This window comes from Opisthocomus hoazin, chromosome 11 (assembly GCF_030867145.1).
Source record: "Opisthocomus hoazin isolate bOpiHoa1 chromosome 11, bOpiHoa1.hap1, whole genome shotgun sequence".
Classification (NCBI taxonomy): Eukaryota; Metazoa; Chordata; class Aves; order Opisthocomiformes; family Opisthocomidae; genus Opisthocomus; species Opisthocomus hoazin.
Genome location: NC_134424.1, coordinates 14532148 through 14545833, shown reverse-complemented (window position 1 = coordinate 14545833; position 13686 = coordinate 14532148). Strand labels below are relative to the sequence as shown.

At 42.4% G+C, this 13686-nt stretch overlaps 1 protein-coding gene across 1 annotated transcript in view; it reads right to left on the bottom strand.

Annotated features, from left to right (window-relative positions):
- Positions 1-11737, bottom strand: part of IL17RD (interleukin 17 receptor D) — a 48457-nt gene extending 36720 nt beyond the window's left edge. The window contains exon 1 of the mRNA XM_075432308.1: positions 11615-11737. Coding sequence (XP_075288423.1) covers positions 11615-11737 — 123 coding nt within the window. The remainder of the gene's footprint in view (positions 1-11614) is intronic.
- Between the last annotated feature and the right edge of the window lie 1949 nt (positions 11738-13686).

Here is a 13686-nt window from a genome sequence, read left to right as displayed (position 1 = left end):
ACACCAAAGTGGGAGGAAGCAGATGGGAGTGAAAGTTCCACTAACCAGCTTCACTGCTGAGTCAATATAAAATGTAACTACACCCTGAGCCACAAAAGAGAACAAATCCCATTGAAAGTTAATAGGAGTTAGGGCACTCCATTCTTTTTCCTGAATCCCACTCCAGGCTTCTAAGGATCTGCTCACACTTACAGGGTGAAGCTTAAATCACCCTTTTATACTCCATATCTCTAAGACTTCAAGGGGAAGCCCAGCACAGGCTTGAAAACTCTGGTAAAAAGGTTCGCAATTCAGCAACACCCCCTGCCCACACCTTATTTAAAGCTCATCTAGACAGAGCAGTCTTTATGCTCAGAGTAAATTGCACAACTTACCGGTTCCAGCTTCCATCCTCATTGTTTCTACTGCCTACAGAGACAAGCCCAGACAGAGAGATAACGTTGATCCCCATAGAAATTGGAGGAATATGAAGCAATGCACACAGGCTTTACAAGGGCTTTGAGACAAGATACAGACTGGCACCTGTATGGCTCAGACAGGGGAAAGAGATGGAATTCTTCATCGTCTGGGTGGCTGTACCCAAAGTTACTCTGGTACATTTTGTAAAAAATTATCTATCCCTAAGGGCCTGTTTGTATAGGAAGTTATTACTATGTGATAAACTCAGATGTAAATCTACAGTGCACTACCTACTCTATGACGCCACACTACATGGGTTGTTCCAGGACACGCCTACGCAACACTAAGACTGAAGATAGCCATTATCGAGAAAGCCCAAGCATCAGAAATTGCCATGCTAGCAAACCGCTCTGCTTTGGGTCAGCCATGGCCGCAAGCAGGATGCCCCACTAACGGAGCTATCCTGCTTTTGGTACTCAGCTAACTGGCGCCGAGCTAGTTCGGCTGTCTGCAGCACTCCCCGTGCTGAGAAGACGCACCCAAAAACTCTCCACGTGGGAGGTTACTGTAGAAGCAAACTGGCGTCTGAACTTGCATCCTGGTTTAGTGGGCAGTGATATTCCCGTACGCACAAAGCAGCAGCCAGGTAGGAGGCTTGTTTGTCAAGTGTGCAAAGCGCCCAGCTTTTGCACTGAAGTCAGTCACAGCTGTTTAGTGCTGGGTAACCACCAAGCACCAAGGCACCTGAGGTATAAAAGACAAAATCCCATCAAAATGAAAGTCCAAGTTTTGCCGCTGAGTTTACCAGGTAGGATTTTAGCTCTTTAAACAAAACCAGAAAGCCCACAAAGAACAGAAACAAAACTAGTCGCAAACCCCCTTAGTCTTCTGCGTTAAAAAGCAAAACAGATTGGATGGTTGTTTTCACATGTAGATGACAAACAGAGGCCTACACACAGTTTGTTTAAATCACTGTATAAAATTAAAAGATCATGTGACTATTAAAAGTTTCTAAAGTTGTATTTTTTAATGCTTTCTGATTCCAGGCCAGTCACACCTGGAATACACACGTTTAACTGAGCAGCTGACAGCTTCTAGTTTTAACTATTTAGAAGATTTACTATTTGGACATAAACATCCTCATATTATGCCGTCCTACTAGCTAAACTAAATTTATGCATAATTTTAACCTGCATCATTAAAAAAAAAAATCTTTCTCTTTTAGCCTGTAAAATTAAAATTATAAAAAGGGGACTTTTACAAATCAGATTACTCTTTGGAACTTTATATGCAGACAAAACAAAACTTCACTATGGATATGCAAACAAAAAACAATTTCCTTTCATGAATCCCAGAATCTAACCCAATAGGTTGTTTTAATCTTGGAGTTATAGAACTTTAAGGGAAAATATTAGAAAAATACATAAATATTTTTTACATTATAAATACAAAATTCAAGAAAATAAGTTTATTTTACAAAGGTAGGGTGTATATTTTAATTGACAGTATTCTGAGTCTGAGATTCCCATGGAGAACTAAAATCCTCCATTTGAAAATACAAAGCAAAATTAATTAGAAAACACAGTTTGAGTGAAAAGTATTCTTGCAAAGAGTTCTTAGAAAGGATCACCTTGAATGCGTTTGATGCTGAGGAGATGCCATAACTTTTCTTCACACAAAAGCAGTCATCAACAGAGCACAACCAGATGTTAAGTTTTCTTTTCTTAGTTTCTGTAAACCTCTGTGACCTCCCTCAAATTAAAAAAGGGAATAGCATTTTTAAAGCCACAGGAGCTATCATTAGTGAAGCATTCTAAGGATTTTCATTAATTCATAGGCAGCCAACCAGGAATTTTCCCACAGCCGTATACAAAAAAAGTCAGAGAAGTCACTGATTGCTTGGTTGGATTTGAATGTAGTCAGAAGTAAGATCAGAAATATCTAGTCCCTCCCACTGATATAAGAGCGAAGAACATAGGGAAGGTCAGAAATTAAAATCCAAGCCTGACCACCAACCACGGGGAAAATCCAGCTTTGCCATATCACAGTGGGTATAGAAATAGTTATTACATACAATTTTGTGAGGTAAGAAAATCATACAGATAGACAGAAATCCATTAGTTAGAAACCTTGAAGCTCAGAACATGCAGTGCCAAGCAGAACTGCATGACTCCCTGTAGCAGCCTCAAAACTAGATGTTGTCTACTTGTTAGTGCAATACCCACAGTTTGTAGCAACTTATGACCCAATACACACATTTAGTCGGAGCTCTTTGAACTCTGCATGCTCCTCGTTTGTCCCTTACAGTTTCTGTCAGCCCAGGGTTGCAGCACAGAAGGAGCTTGTACTTTCAATGTTAGATCATCAGAATACAAAGGTTACAGAAAACAGAAGAACACATTTCAACAGGACTTCCCCTGGAGACATTACAACGATCTCTGCATTGCTGTGACATGCTAGGCTCTGTGCAACATTTGTAAAGGGAAAGGCCAGGTACAGACCCAACGACTGCTGGCTTGCAGACTCCATGCTGCCAACAAGAAGGTGCATCTGTCAACACAGAGGTCATCACAGCCACCTCCGCACACTGTCAGATCACCAGGCGGTACAAATTTGATTCAGATCAGTCACAGGCACACAACTCTAATTCTGTTAAATTAACCAGAACATACATTTCAGAGTTTATGCTTTCAGACCTGCAAGAAGAGATACGATACCTGATCTATCATGAAATCTCCTTGGACAAAGCTACATCTCACATTTATTTGAGCGCATTAGAATAAGCAACATGAGTGATGTGCCCCAAAACTACATTTACTGTGCTGCTGAATAACAGTCCAAGACCAGACCCATATGAATTAGGAAAATACAGGGAGTTCATGCATCTACAGCTTTAAACTTCAGAGGCAACATGCAGAAAGACTAAAACACGCATTTAACGGATAGGTTTGACACATTCCATACATTCAATATCCCTTTATGTACTCCTGATAGATTTTGACACTTTATTGAAAATGTTGCTCACTTGTCTTGTAGCCAGCAACAATGTGTTTTTCATGCAGTAGGTGAGCTATCAGTCTTTTTCTTCCTACCCACCCTAGAAGTGCACAGCCCTCTCCCAAAAGATGTTGATGGCTATTCATAGGTAGTGCCCTACAAGTGAAATGAAAGAGCAAGGATTCTCTGGTCATCTAAAAAAAAGTAATCCCCATGCCTGCATCCTGTACTTCTTCAGGTTGATATCAAAATTAATCTTGTTGTACTCCTTACTCCATCTCTACATAAACCTATCCAAAAGGTTTTGCTAGCCATGATTCCAGTCCTAATCATTGATAACATACTAGGAAAAGGATTTCATACTTAACTCTTAACCTGGTCATTACAGATAAAGGAATTCCTCTAGGATCAGTAATCGATTGTTTAACTGGGGATGAAGGAGGAAGAGAGGAGTTTAATATACTGGATAGCCCTGGCAGGAACAGATGACAGAAGGAATTCATCCGCCTGTTTGAGGACATTCACCCCTACTGCCTAAAGAGCCTACCAAGAAACAGAAGGGGTATAGAAAGCACAGAAACAGGCACTTCATATGTGTCCTTTACCAGAATCTAACAGAGCATCTTGAGTTTCAAATGTGTGAAAAATGCTCATCAACAGCCAAGAGATGAGGAAAAATGTGGGTGACCACTGAACAGGGTAACAAATTAGGATGCAGACACTTCCTAGCCACAGAATTAGCTTCCTTTTGCTATCCTTTACCACCTGAATGATGCACCAAGAGGCAGTGTTCTGGCATACCCATGGGACTTTTGCACCATTATCAGCACCAGGAATAATAAAACAGGATGTCTGGAACAAATCTTCAAAGCCAATAGTGATGTAACACTGTAACAGCCTTAAAGTGAGACAGAACTCCAAAGAATACAGTATCTCCTGAACCCTGTGCTGATGCTGCTAAACCTCTAATCAAAGTTTTATTTTTTATAATCAAGTCAAACTGACAGAACAAATCCCTACCTGCACATTTAATTTCCCTCACACTCTCAGAATCTATCCATACAGTGGTGAGAGGCGACAGGAGGACTAGAACTATGATGCAACTTGTACACGTGGCTTCAAGTACAACCACTTGTATTATCTTTTCAAACATTGTTATTAACATAAAAAAGTTCTTGCTAATCTGTAATTTTCCTTATCTTCATCTGGAATCCGCTTCTGTGAGGCTTCCTCAGTGGGTTCCTGAGGTTTGTTGGTTTGGGGTTTTTTTATTTTAAAAATAAATCGCTGAAATGTATTCTTAGAACATCCTCTAGTTGGCCTGTCCAGGTGATGTGTTTGAGAACTCATTCCAGAACCATCAGCTGCACCTCATCTTGTTCTCTTCTTACCATGATGGGTTCCTCTGGTGCTGTTTCCATCTCTTCTGCCTCCAACTCTGCTCTGTTTGGAAGTCTAAAGACTGTATTTCAGACAGGGATGAGAATTTAGTCAAGCTCTGCACAGGTATGACTGATAGTTACTGCTGGACTGACTGGCAGCTGTTCTAACTTGCCTTGTCATAAATGTTTCACTTCTTAGTGCTTTTTCTACTAGAAGGGCTCTAGCTAAACTGACTTCAAACAATACCTCTGAGGTACTGTTAAATCACAGTAAGTTTGTTGCCTCAGAATCAGGTTCTTCATTGCAGTCACACTGTAAATTAACCAGAAGCCCAGTGCTATTCTGCAGTCAAGAAAGAGTGCGTTTGGACAGTATCTCCTAGGGGTATTTGACTAGTGCTACCAGATAGAACAGGCCCCACAAAGAGAGGGGTTAACACACCCGGTGCCAGCTTGCCTTCCGAGTGCTGGTGGCAAAGGAAGCAATTTGTAAGACAGAAAGCTTGGCAAGCAGAGACCCACTGAAAGCTAGTGTTACTAGAAGACTTAGCAAAAACTCCAACACTGATAGTCAGCAGATGCACCTTCACTGTAAAGTCTGTTACTCCAAGCCCCGTTCAAAAACAAGACTCAGGCTCTTACCTATTCACATGATCAACCAAGAAAGTGTGCTCAAAGTGGTTTTAAGCCAGATGTAAAAACACTGCTGATAGGCTAAAACCAAAACCAGTTAATAACCTGCAGTTATAAAGTATTCATGAACTTTAGAAAATACAGTATTGAGAACTTATATATTTCTTAGAAATAGGTTTACTGTCCCTGAGTTTTGGTGGAAAACACAAAGTAATTTGCAAGATAGAAGACTTGATATATACAGACCCACAGAAAACTGGACAGTCACTGAACTTTATTAAGAAATATTTCTTACTTGTACTTTCCTCGGTTCCTTAATTTTTATCGTCTACACAGCCTGACTCACTTGCAAAATTACACCTGTTTTATACCAGTAGACCCATTTGATAAGGACCATCTTCTCCAGTCCACGGAGGTCACCAATACTGATTTATAAACCCAGAAATGATTTCTTAGATATGATCTTGGAAGTACACTTTGTTAAGCAAAATAGGTTCAAGCACATTGAAACATACATTTATACCCTGGCTTAGCTGGCAGAATTTTGGATAACATGTATGTTTCTGTTAAATAAATACTGCAGAAAAAGTACAGAAATGAGCCCATCGATTACTGGCATAAGCCTGTATTCACTAGTTTGTTAAGTATATATCTGGCTAAAGTCTCTGTGGGAAAATCATGTAGAAGCTTTGGGTATCAAGATGAGCAAGTCCTATCAAGGAGAGATGAAAAAGACAAACAGCTGGACAATGTAACAATTGTGAAATACTACATGCATAAATGGATAAAATCCTTTGAGTTTGCACTGAAATTTTGATCCTTAAATAGTCTCACATTACCATAACCTAAAGTACTTAATAGGTACTGATCTAGCCATAGTTCCTTATTTTAAGTTACTATAACTAGAACTTCCATAAAATAACTTTTCATAATTAATATAGGGAGATGGATATAACAAATGAACATCTATGTATTTGATATAGCTTTTATGTTTTTTTCTAGGTGTGATGTATTTATGCATAATGTTCATTCTTAAACATAAAAAAAACACATGGTATAGAAACATCAGCATTAACCTAAAGTCTCAGGAAAAAATGTATTTCAAATACAATTCATTATAGTAGTAGCAGTATATATAAAAACAAAGCAATATACTTAAACAAATTAAAAATATTTTTGTTTTTGAAAATTAAAAATGGTATTCAAGCTTAACAGTTCTCCAGCAATACTCCACACTCCTACCTAGTTTGCTTCTGAAAAAACATGCTAAATTTATGGGTAAAATTCAGCCTTTGAGCAGAATTAAGCAGGCAAGTTCACATCAAAGCTTTGTTTCATCATCTTTAGACTGATCTATTCGGAAAGACAGCTGGTCCTTATTAAACACCCCTTAAATGTTGCAGTTGTAGTTAAGTAACATCCATGTTACACTAGTATTACTAAATAATTAACTAAAGAAAAGCTAGTATCGTGTGATCGTGACTGCTTAACATCTTTTCACCAGTGGACTATAAAGTATTAATCTATTAAAGCAGAACTTGTTCCTAAGTAAGTGTCTCAAGACTTTGTATCAACAAGTCTGATACGGTAGTTACTACACTTCTGCTTACGCAACAGCAGCTTTTGGGTGGAAGAAAGGCAGGGAGTGGAGTTTGACATCTAAACTAAGGGACAGGATCTAGAAAAGAAATTAATCAAATCTGTAACAGTCCTAAGAGACTTCAGCTGCAGAAATCTAATTCATAATTGGTCAACAAATTCATAATTTCACACCAACATACAAGGAAATAAACATTTTTGTTGTTAATACTTAGTTTCAATTACATAAGCAGGCTTGTTTCCATAACTTTGTTCTCTAGGTTTTGTGTTTGAATGCTTTTTCTGAAAACACAGCATTTAAACTGTATAGCCTCATTTAAACTGCATAGCCTGAAGAAACACTCATCTGCTTATTTAAACATTAACATACTTAGGGTACTTTGTGCATTTTTAAAATAATTTAAATAGGCAGACTGTCACCAACACTTTTTGACACTAGAGTAAAAATGGGGTCACACTCTGCGACATTACTTGATACGTGAAACTCAAAAAACACCAAAACCACAACCCTGGAATGATCTCAAAGTCAAATTCTAAGCTAAACAAAACAGATGCCTATCTGCATGGCTGACCATGCTTGCAAAGCCTTGCACTCAACGTGTCATTTAAACCTTCATGCATTTCTCTGATTAGATATACCGCAACATCTAATCAATTCTAAAATGCTACCACATTGTTCTATATGCCAATGGAGATAAGTCTATTCTTATAAAAATTCAGCAAAAATGGAGGATACAGAACTCCCGATATCTGGTCTGCAGAGCTTTCAACCAGCTCTGGAACTATCTACAGACTAAAGAGCCCTCGACGGCAAACATCGACACCTTCCACTATGCTTCATTTCAGGTCTGTCTTCTGCCCAATACACTTAGAAATTTTTAAATACTCTGCAAGAGAAAATCTGATTTTTTTTTAACAGTCACAGAATCACAGTCAGAAAAGAGTAAGAAATAAAGTGAGGAATTTAAACTCCAGTTATTTATTTCTTCCCATTTTACTAGTATTCTTCACCCTAAATGAAGTTCCCAAAGCATATATTTATCTGGGAAAAATATTTCAGTATGACTTAGATCTGTGCTTAAAAAAATCCTAGCTGTAGAGAAGAATGATTGTGTGTTGGGAGGGATGCTTGAGGAGATAAATGCAGGGACATAGCAGCATGAGCCTGAAGAACAATGCCACAGGCACAGCTCCTGATAGTGGAACGGTAGGAAATGGGGATCTGCAGAATCTCTGCTATGAAAGAGAAAAGGAAATAGAAGCGTCCTTAAAGAAAGAGCATAGAAGATGACAGAGAGAGTTTCGGGGAGAATGCACAGGGACAGAGACCCCTACTATGTCTGATAAGCTTTGCTTAGCAGAGCAAAGGAAGGTACAACTCTGCTAACAAGAGGGTGGAGGGAAAAAATAAACCAGTTTGCTAAAATGCTGTATTATTTATTCTTTCTCATCATACAGTCTCATTAAATTTAATGCTTTACACTGAATATGCTTCAGTGCCAGGAACTTCAGAGGAATTAAACATATGAAAAAAATTACTCATGTGTGTAGTCCCTTTAGAACCTACAAAACAACTTGAGAGTAAAGTTGCTCATGTGTTTAACACCAAATAAATGAATCTGAAATATATTCAGTCACCATCAGAGCCAAGTCTGTCTCCCCTGTACACGTCATAGCTTGTTCATAGGATGAAAAAAATTGAGAGACTGCTTTTCCAGAATGGCTCCCCATGTGGACTTACTTATTCTAGATTAAAAGAGGCCCTTCCCTGATTTATCTTTTCTGGATAAAGGTATGCATATGATGTAGTAAGACCATCCATATGGAAAGATCATCCATACAGAAAGACCATCCATATGGAAAGCTACTTTGCAATACTATTCTGCTTTAAACAAACGTTCTGCCTTAATCTGAAGTAACATTAAGTGTAGGAATACATTAAAATTTCATTGAAATTTTACATCATTGAAAGAAATCCTAGACTTAGCAAAGTCAATCCAAATTCTAAAATCCTGGATCCACTGAAATCACTGATAATTCCTAGCAACAGTAATTTTAAAGTTACCCATCCCGATATCAACTGCTTTCGTGCTGCAGACATATGTTGAGCTTGCAAGACAAATGCCAAAGTATTACTAAAGAAGGCAATTAATACAAGCATATATTTTGTGATAGAAGTTGTAAAAAAAAAAAAAAATATCACATCTAAAGACTTTAGTTCTGACATTACCTATTAAGAATAATTTCAGGAGCTATGAATCAAAACATCAAATACTTCCTCATTACATTCTTTTAACTGTGGTCCAGTAACACGGTCTCATTAAGTCAAGCTTTTACTGCCACAGAATACTGAGGAAACTTAAAATTGTATTTTGTGGAGTGAAAAGAAAATAAGCATTACTTTTCAAATGTAGATTTTCAAAAACGACACTCAAACAATAAAAAATATTCATCGAGGTGGGAAGTGCATCACACATTCAGTTTTAGCGGAGGAAAATACCCAGCACACATGTGTATCTAAATGTACACACAAACACAGAGCTATCTACATTTCTCCTTAGAATAAACAACCATTAAAACTTAATTGATATTTTTCTAGATTATTTATACCATTGTGAACTACCTCAACTCCACTGCTTCATTTCACACAAGACATTTTTACTTTCTCTATATAGAATGTTAAGATTTATTCATGCTCTTAACATACATTAATTAGACACTACTTATAAATAACTTGCAATAAGAATATCTATTTGAATAGGATACAATTGCTTCAGGGCTTGTGTCTTTTCAATCAGTCAGTGTCCCTGCAGTGTTTAGAGTGGCAGAGGGGAAGTGGCCTGTGGTTAAACAGAGGAAATACCAAGGAATTTTAATAGAGCAAATAGTCTCTTTACTTCCTACAGGGTGCTACTTCAAAGGCAACCCTGCTCCAGAGCAGACAATGTGTTAGAGTGGCCATCAGTCATTTAGTAGTATGTCAAGTCTACTCAAAACTTACATGCAGACCAAGATATATACCACATAACTGAGACAACGGGTACTATCCTGCAGTCTTTACTCTAATAAATGCTGCCCTGGATTCTGTAGGCAATCGTAAGCAAGATCGATATTACAAAACCAGACTATGAAATTATAGCTAAACAAAACCAGACAAGACATCTAATATATTGGCTAGCGAAGTCTGACCTTGAAGCCGAAAAATATAATAAAAACTACCACAAATATTTAATAAATGAAAATGTTACATTTGTTGTGAGCAATAAAGACAAAGGGGGATTTATACTAATTCGAAACACTGTAATTTTAACTGATGTAAAAGTCAGTCAAAATAACTGCACTAAAAGAATTATTGTGGTACATTCAGGTTTAATATACACAATGACATTAATTCTGTAAGCAAAAGTAAATACAATACAAAGTGCTTCTGCATATTTCTATAAACGTCAAAATACACTCATGAACTGTTATGACTTTTAATAGTGACAATCTACACCGTGGTCGTTACGAGCATGCGGAGCATCCTGCCTACCTCCGGTGAAACGTACAATAGACATTCTCAGCCAAAACATTTTATTCCCAATTCTCGGTTAAAAAGACCTAGTAGGGGAGTTTAAACATCCAATAGTTCCATCTAGCACGAAGATTTAGGTCTTAAGCTTTATCAGAGTTTGAAGTTTATTTTTCCACACTCTTCTTTTACACATTTTCCAATGCTTTGGCCTTTCTAAACTCTGTCCTACAAACTTCTGAACCGTGTGTTGCAGCAACGTTCTCAAAGGACCTGATCTGAAACCAAGAAAATCCTTAGTGACAGCCTAACAAAAAAGAAAAGCAATGAAAGTCAGTTGTGTTCCCTCCGTGTTCCTAGGTCACCACGCTTCAACTAGATTTGTGACTAGACATCAGGCGAAAGGAAAACAAAACCAAAACAAACCACACAACTCAAAAGTTATTTACAAATACCAGAAAAGGAAAAGAATCCAGAAAAGTCTGACAGCAAAACGCACTAGAGACAGGAACAAAAGGCAAAGACCAGTAACAAACTGTTTATCACCTTCTCCCCCCTTCCCCCTCCCGTAAATTTCCTACATCCTCTGTATAATGATCGGGCCTGCAGCTAGGACCCCAAGCCGGCCTCGAATCATTAAAATAACAAAGCCCAAGTGATGGCTTTTATCCTCCTCACAGCGCAGGTCGACCGCGGGCAGCGGAGAGCGCTGCCGGTACCAGACCTGTTGAGCGACTCCTTCACCCTCGCTGCTTACGAGCTGCCCCTCCCCGGGGCCAGACACCACGAAACATCCCTGCCCGGGGCAGGCCACCCTGCCCCCCGGCCGCAAACTGCCGGCCAGGCGCAGAGCCCGGGAGCAGCTCTGCCAGCTGCAGAAGCGGTTCTTCCCCTCCGCGGCAGCCCGCTCCCTGCTCGCCCCGCCGGGAAAGCGCCCGTCCCACCCGCACTGCCCGCACGGCCGCGGGGCTGCGCCCGAGACCCGGGGCTGGAAAGCTCCCGGCATCTCCCCTCAGACACCGCCGTCCGCGAACAGCCCCGCTCCACCAACGCGCCCGCCCGCGAGGGGAGCCGAGCGCTCGGCTCTACTCACCCTCCCTCCGCAGCCATCGGCCGCTGGCCCCCTCCTGCCGCCGGCTCCCCCGGCGAGCTGCTGACCCCCGAAACAGGCGACGAGCGCCAGGAGGAAGGAGCCGAGCCGCAGCCCAGGGGCCATGGTCCGCAGCGAGCCCGGCAGCGCCCGCAGGACGGGGGCGGCTGCTGCTGCTGCCGCCGCGGTGTGCATGCGCGCCGCCGGCCCGGGGGAGGGGTAGGGGGCGCCTCCTGGGCCGGGGCCGCGCCTGAGGCGGGCGGGGGGGTTGCGGGGGCCGCGCTGCCCCTCCCCGGCCCGGCCCGCGGGGTCTCGGCGGCCGTAACGACGGGCGCTGGCGGGACAGCGCGCCGCCGCCTGCGCACCCTGCCCGAGGAGCAGCGGGGACGCGGGGCCTCCCCGCCCCGCAGGGACAGCAGCGGGCTGCGCTCCCTGCCCGAAAACCGGCGGCGTGCAGCTCGCACCCGAGCGGCTTCCCCCCCCCCCCCCCCGCTGCTCCGTGCGCGGCGCGGCACCGCGCTGCTGACCCACGGACAGCGCGGTACGGCTGGGTGCCGCTCACAGGAACCTGGGGATTTGGGCTCCTCTTTTTCTGCAAACAAGAGCGGAAAGGTGCCACTGCGCCAGCGGGACGGACCTGCGGGAAGCCACAGCGGTACGGGCCAGGCACTTGGCAAGATCAGGGCCACGGGCCAAAAATAAGTCTTCAACAATTAAGGAGTAATGCATGAAATATTAAGAAAGACAGGAAGGTGGAGAAGTACGCTATTGTGGAACTTCAGTTGCAGAAAATGCAATAGAAGTTGTATGTCGCAATACATATTTCAGCTTTTTTAACTAGAGCCTCTTGCAGTTCATTTTGGTATTACACGCTTTGACCAAAACCTCTTTCTTTAAAAGACAATACATCACATCGCTAATAAATATCAAATGCCAGCTGCTCTGATCTATCATAGAGCAGTTTGGGTTAGGAGGGACCTTCCAACCCCCCCTGCCACAGGCAGGGACCCCTCCCACCAGACCAGGCTGCTCAAAGCCCCGTCCAGCCTGGCCTTGAACACTGCCAGGGAGGGGGCACCCACAGCTTCTCTGGGCAACCTGTGCCACAGCCTCACCACCATCATAACAAAGAATTTCTTCCTTACATTTAATCTAAAGCTACCCTCTCTCAGCTTGAAGCCATTACCCCTTGTGCTATCACTGTGTGCCCTTGTAAAGAGTACCTCTCCAGCTTTCTTGTAGGCCCCTTCAGGTGCTGACAGGCTGTGATAAGGTCTCCCCAGAGCCTTCTCTCCTCCAGGCTGAACAGCCCCAACTCTCTCATAGGAGAGGGGTTCCAGCCCTCTGAATCCAACAGGTCCACGTCTTTCCTGTGCTGAGGGCTCCAGAGCTGGACACAGGACTCCAGGTGGGCTCTCACCAGAGTGGAGCGGAGGAGCAGAATCCCCTCTCTCAACTTGCTGGCCACACTTCTCTTCATGGATCCCGGGATACAGTTGGCTTTCTGAGCCGCAAGCATGCATTGCTGGGTCTTGTTGAGCTTCTCGTCAACTACCAGCAGGCCCCAAGTCCTTCTCCTCAGGGCTGCTCTCAATCCATTCTCCAGCCAGCCTGTCTCTGTGCTTGGGATCGTCCTGACCCATGTGCAGGACCTTGCACTTGGCCTTGTTGAACCTCAGGGATCTCCTCCACGTTCTTGCTGGGCACAGAGATGAGACTGACTAGCCTGTAGTTCCCCAGGTCCTCCTTTTTACCCTTTTTTAAAAATGGGGGTCATGCTTCACCTTTTCCAGTCAGTGGGAACTTCACTGGACTGCCACAACTTCTCCAATATGATGGATAGCGGCTTAGCAACTTCATCCAGCAGTTCCCTCAGGACCCGTGGATGCATCTCATCAGGCCCCATGGACTTATGCACCTCCAGGTTCCTGAGATGGTCTCAAACTTGATCTTCTCCGACAGTGGGTGGTTCTTCATTCTCCCAGTCCCTGCCTTTGCCTTCTGTGACTTGGGTGGTGTGGCTGGAGCACTTGCTGGCGAAGACTGAGGCAAAAAATTCATTGCAGTACCTCAGC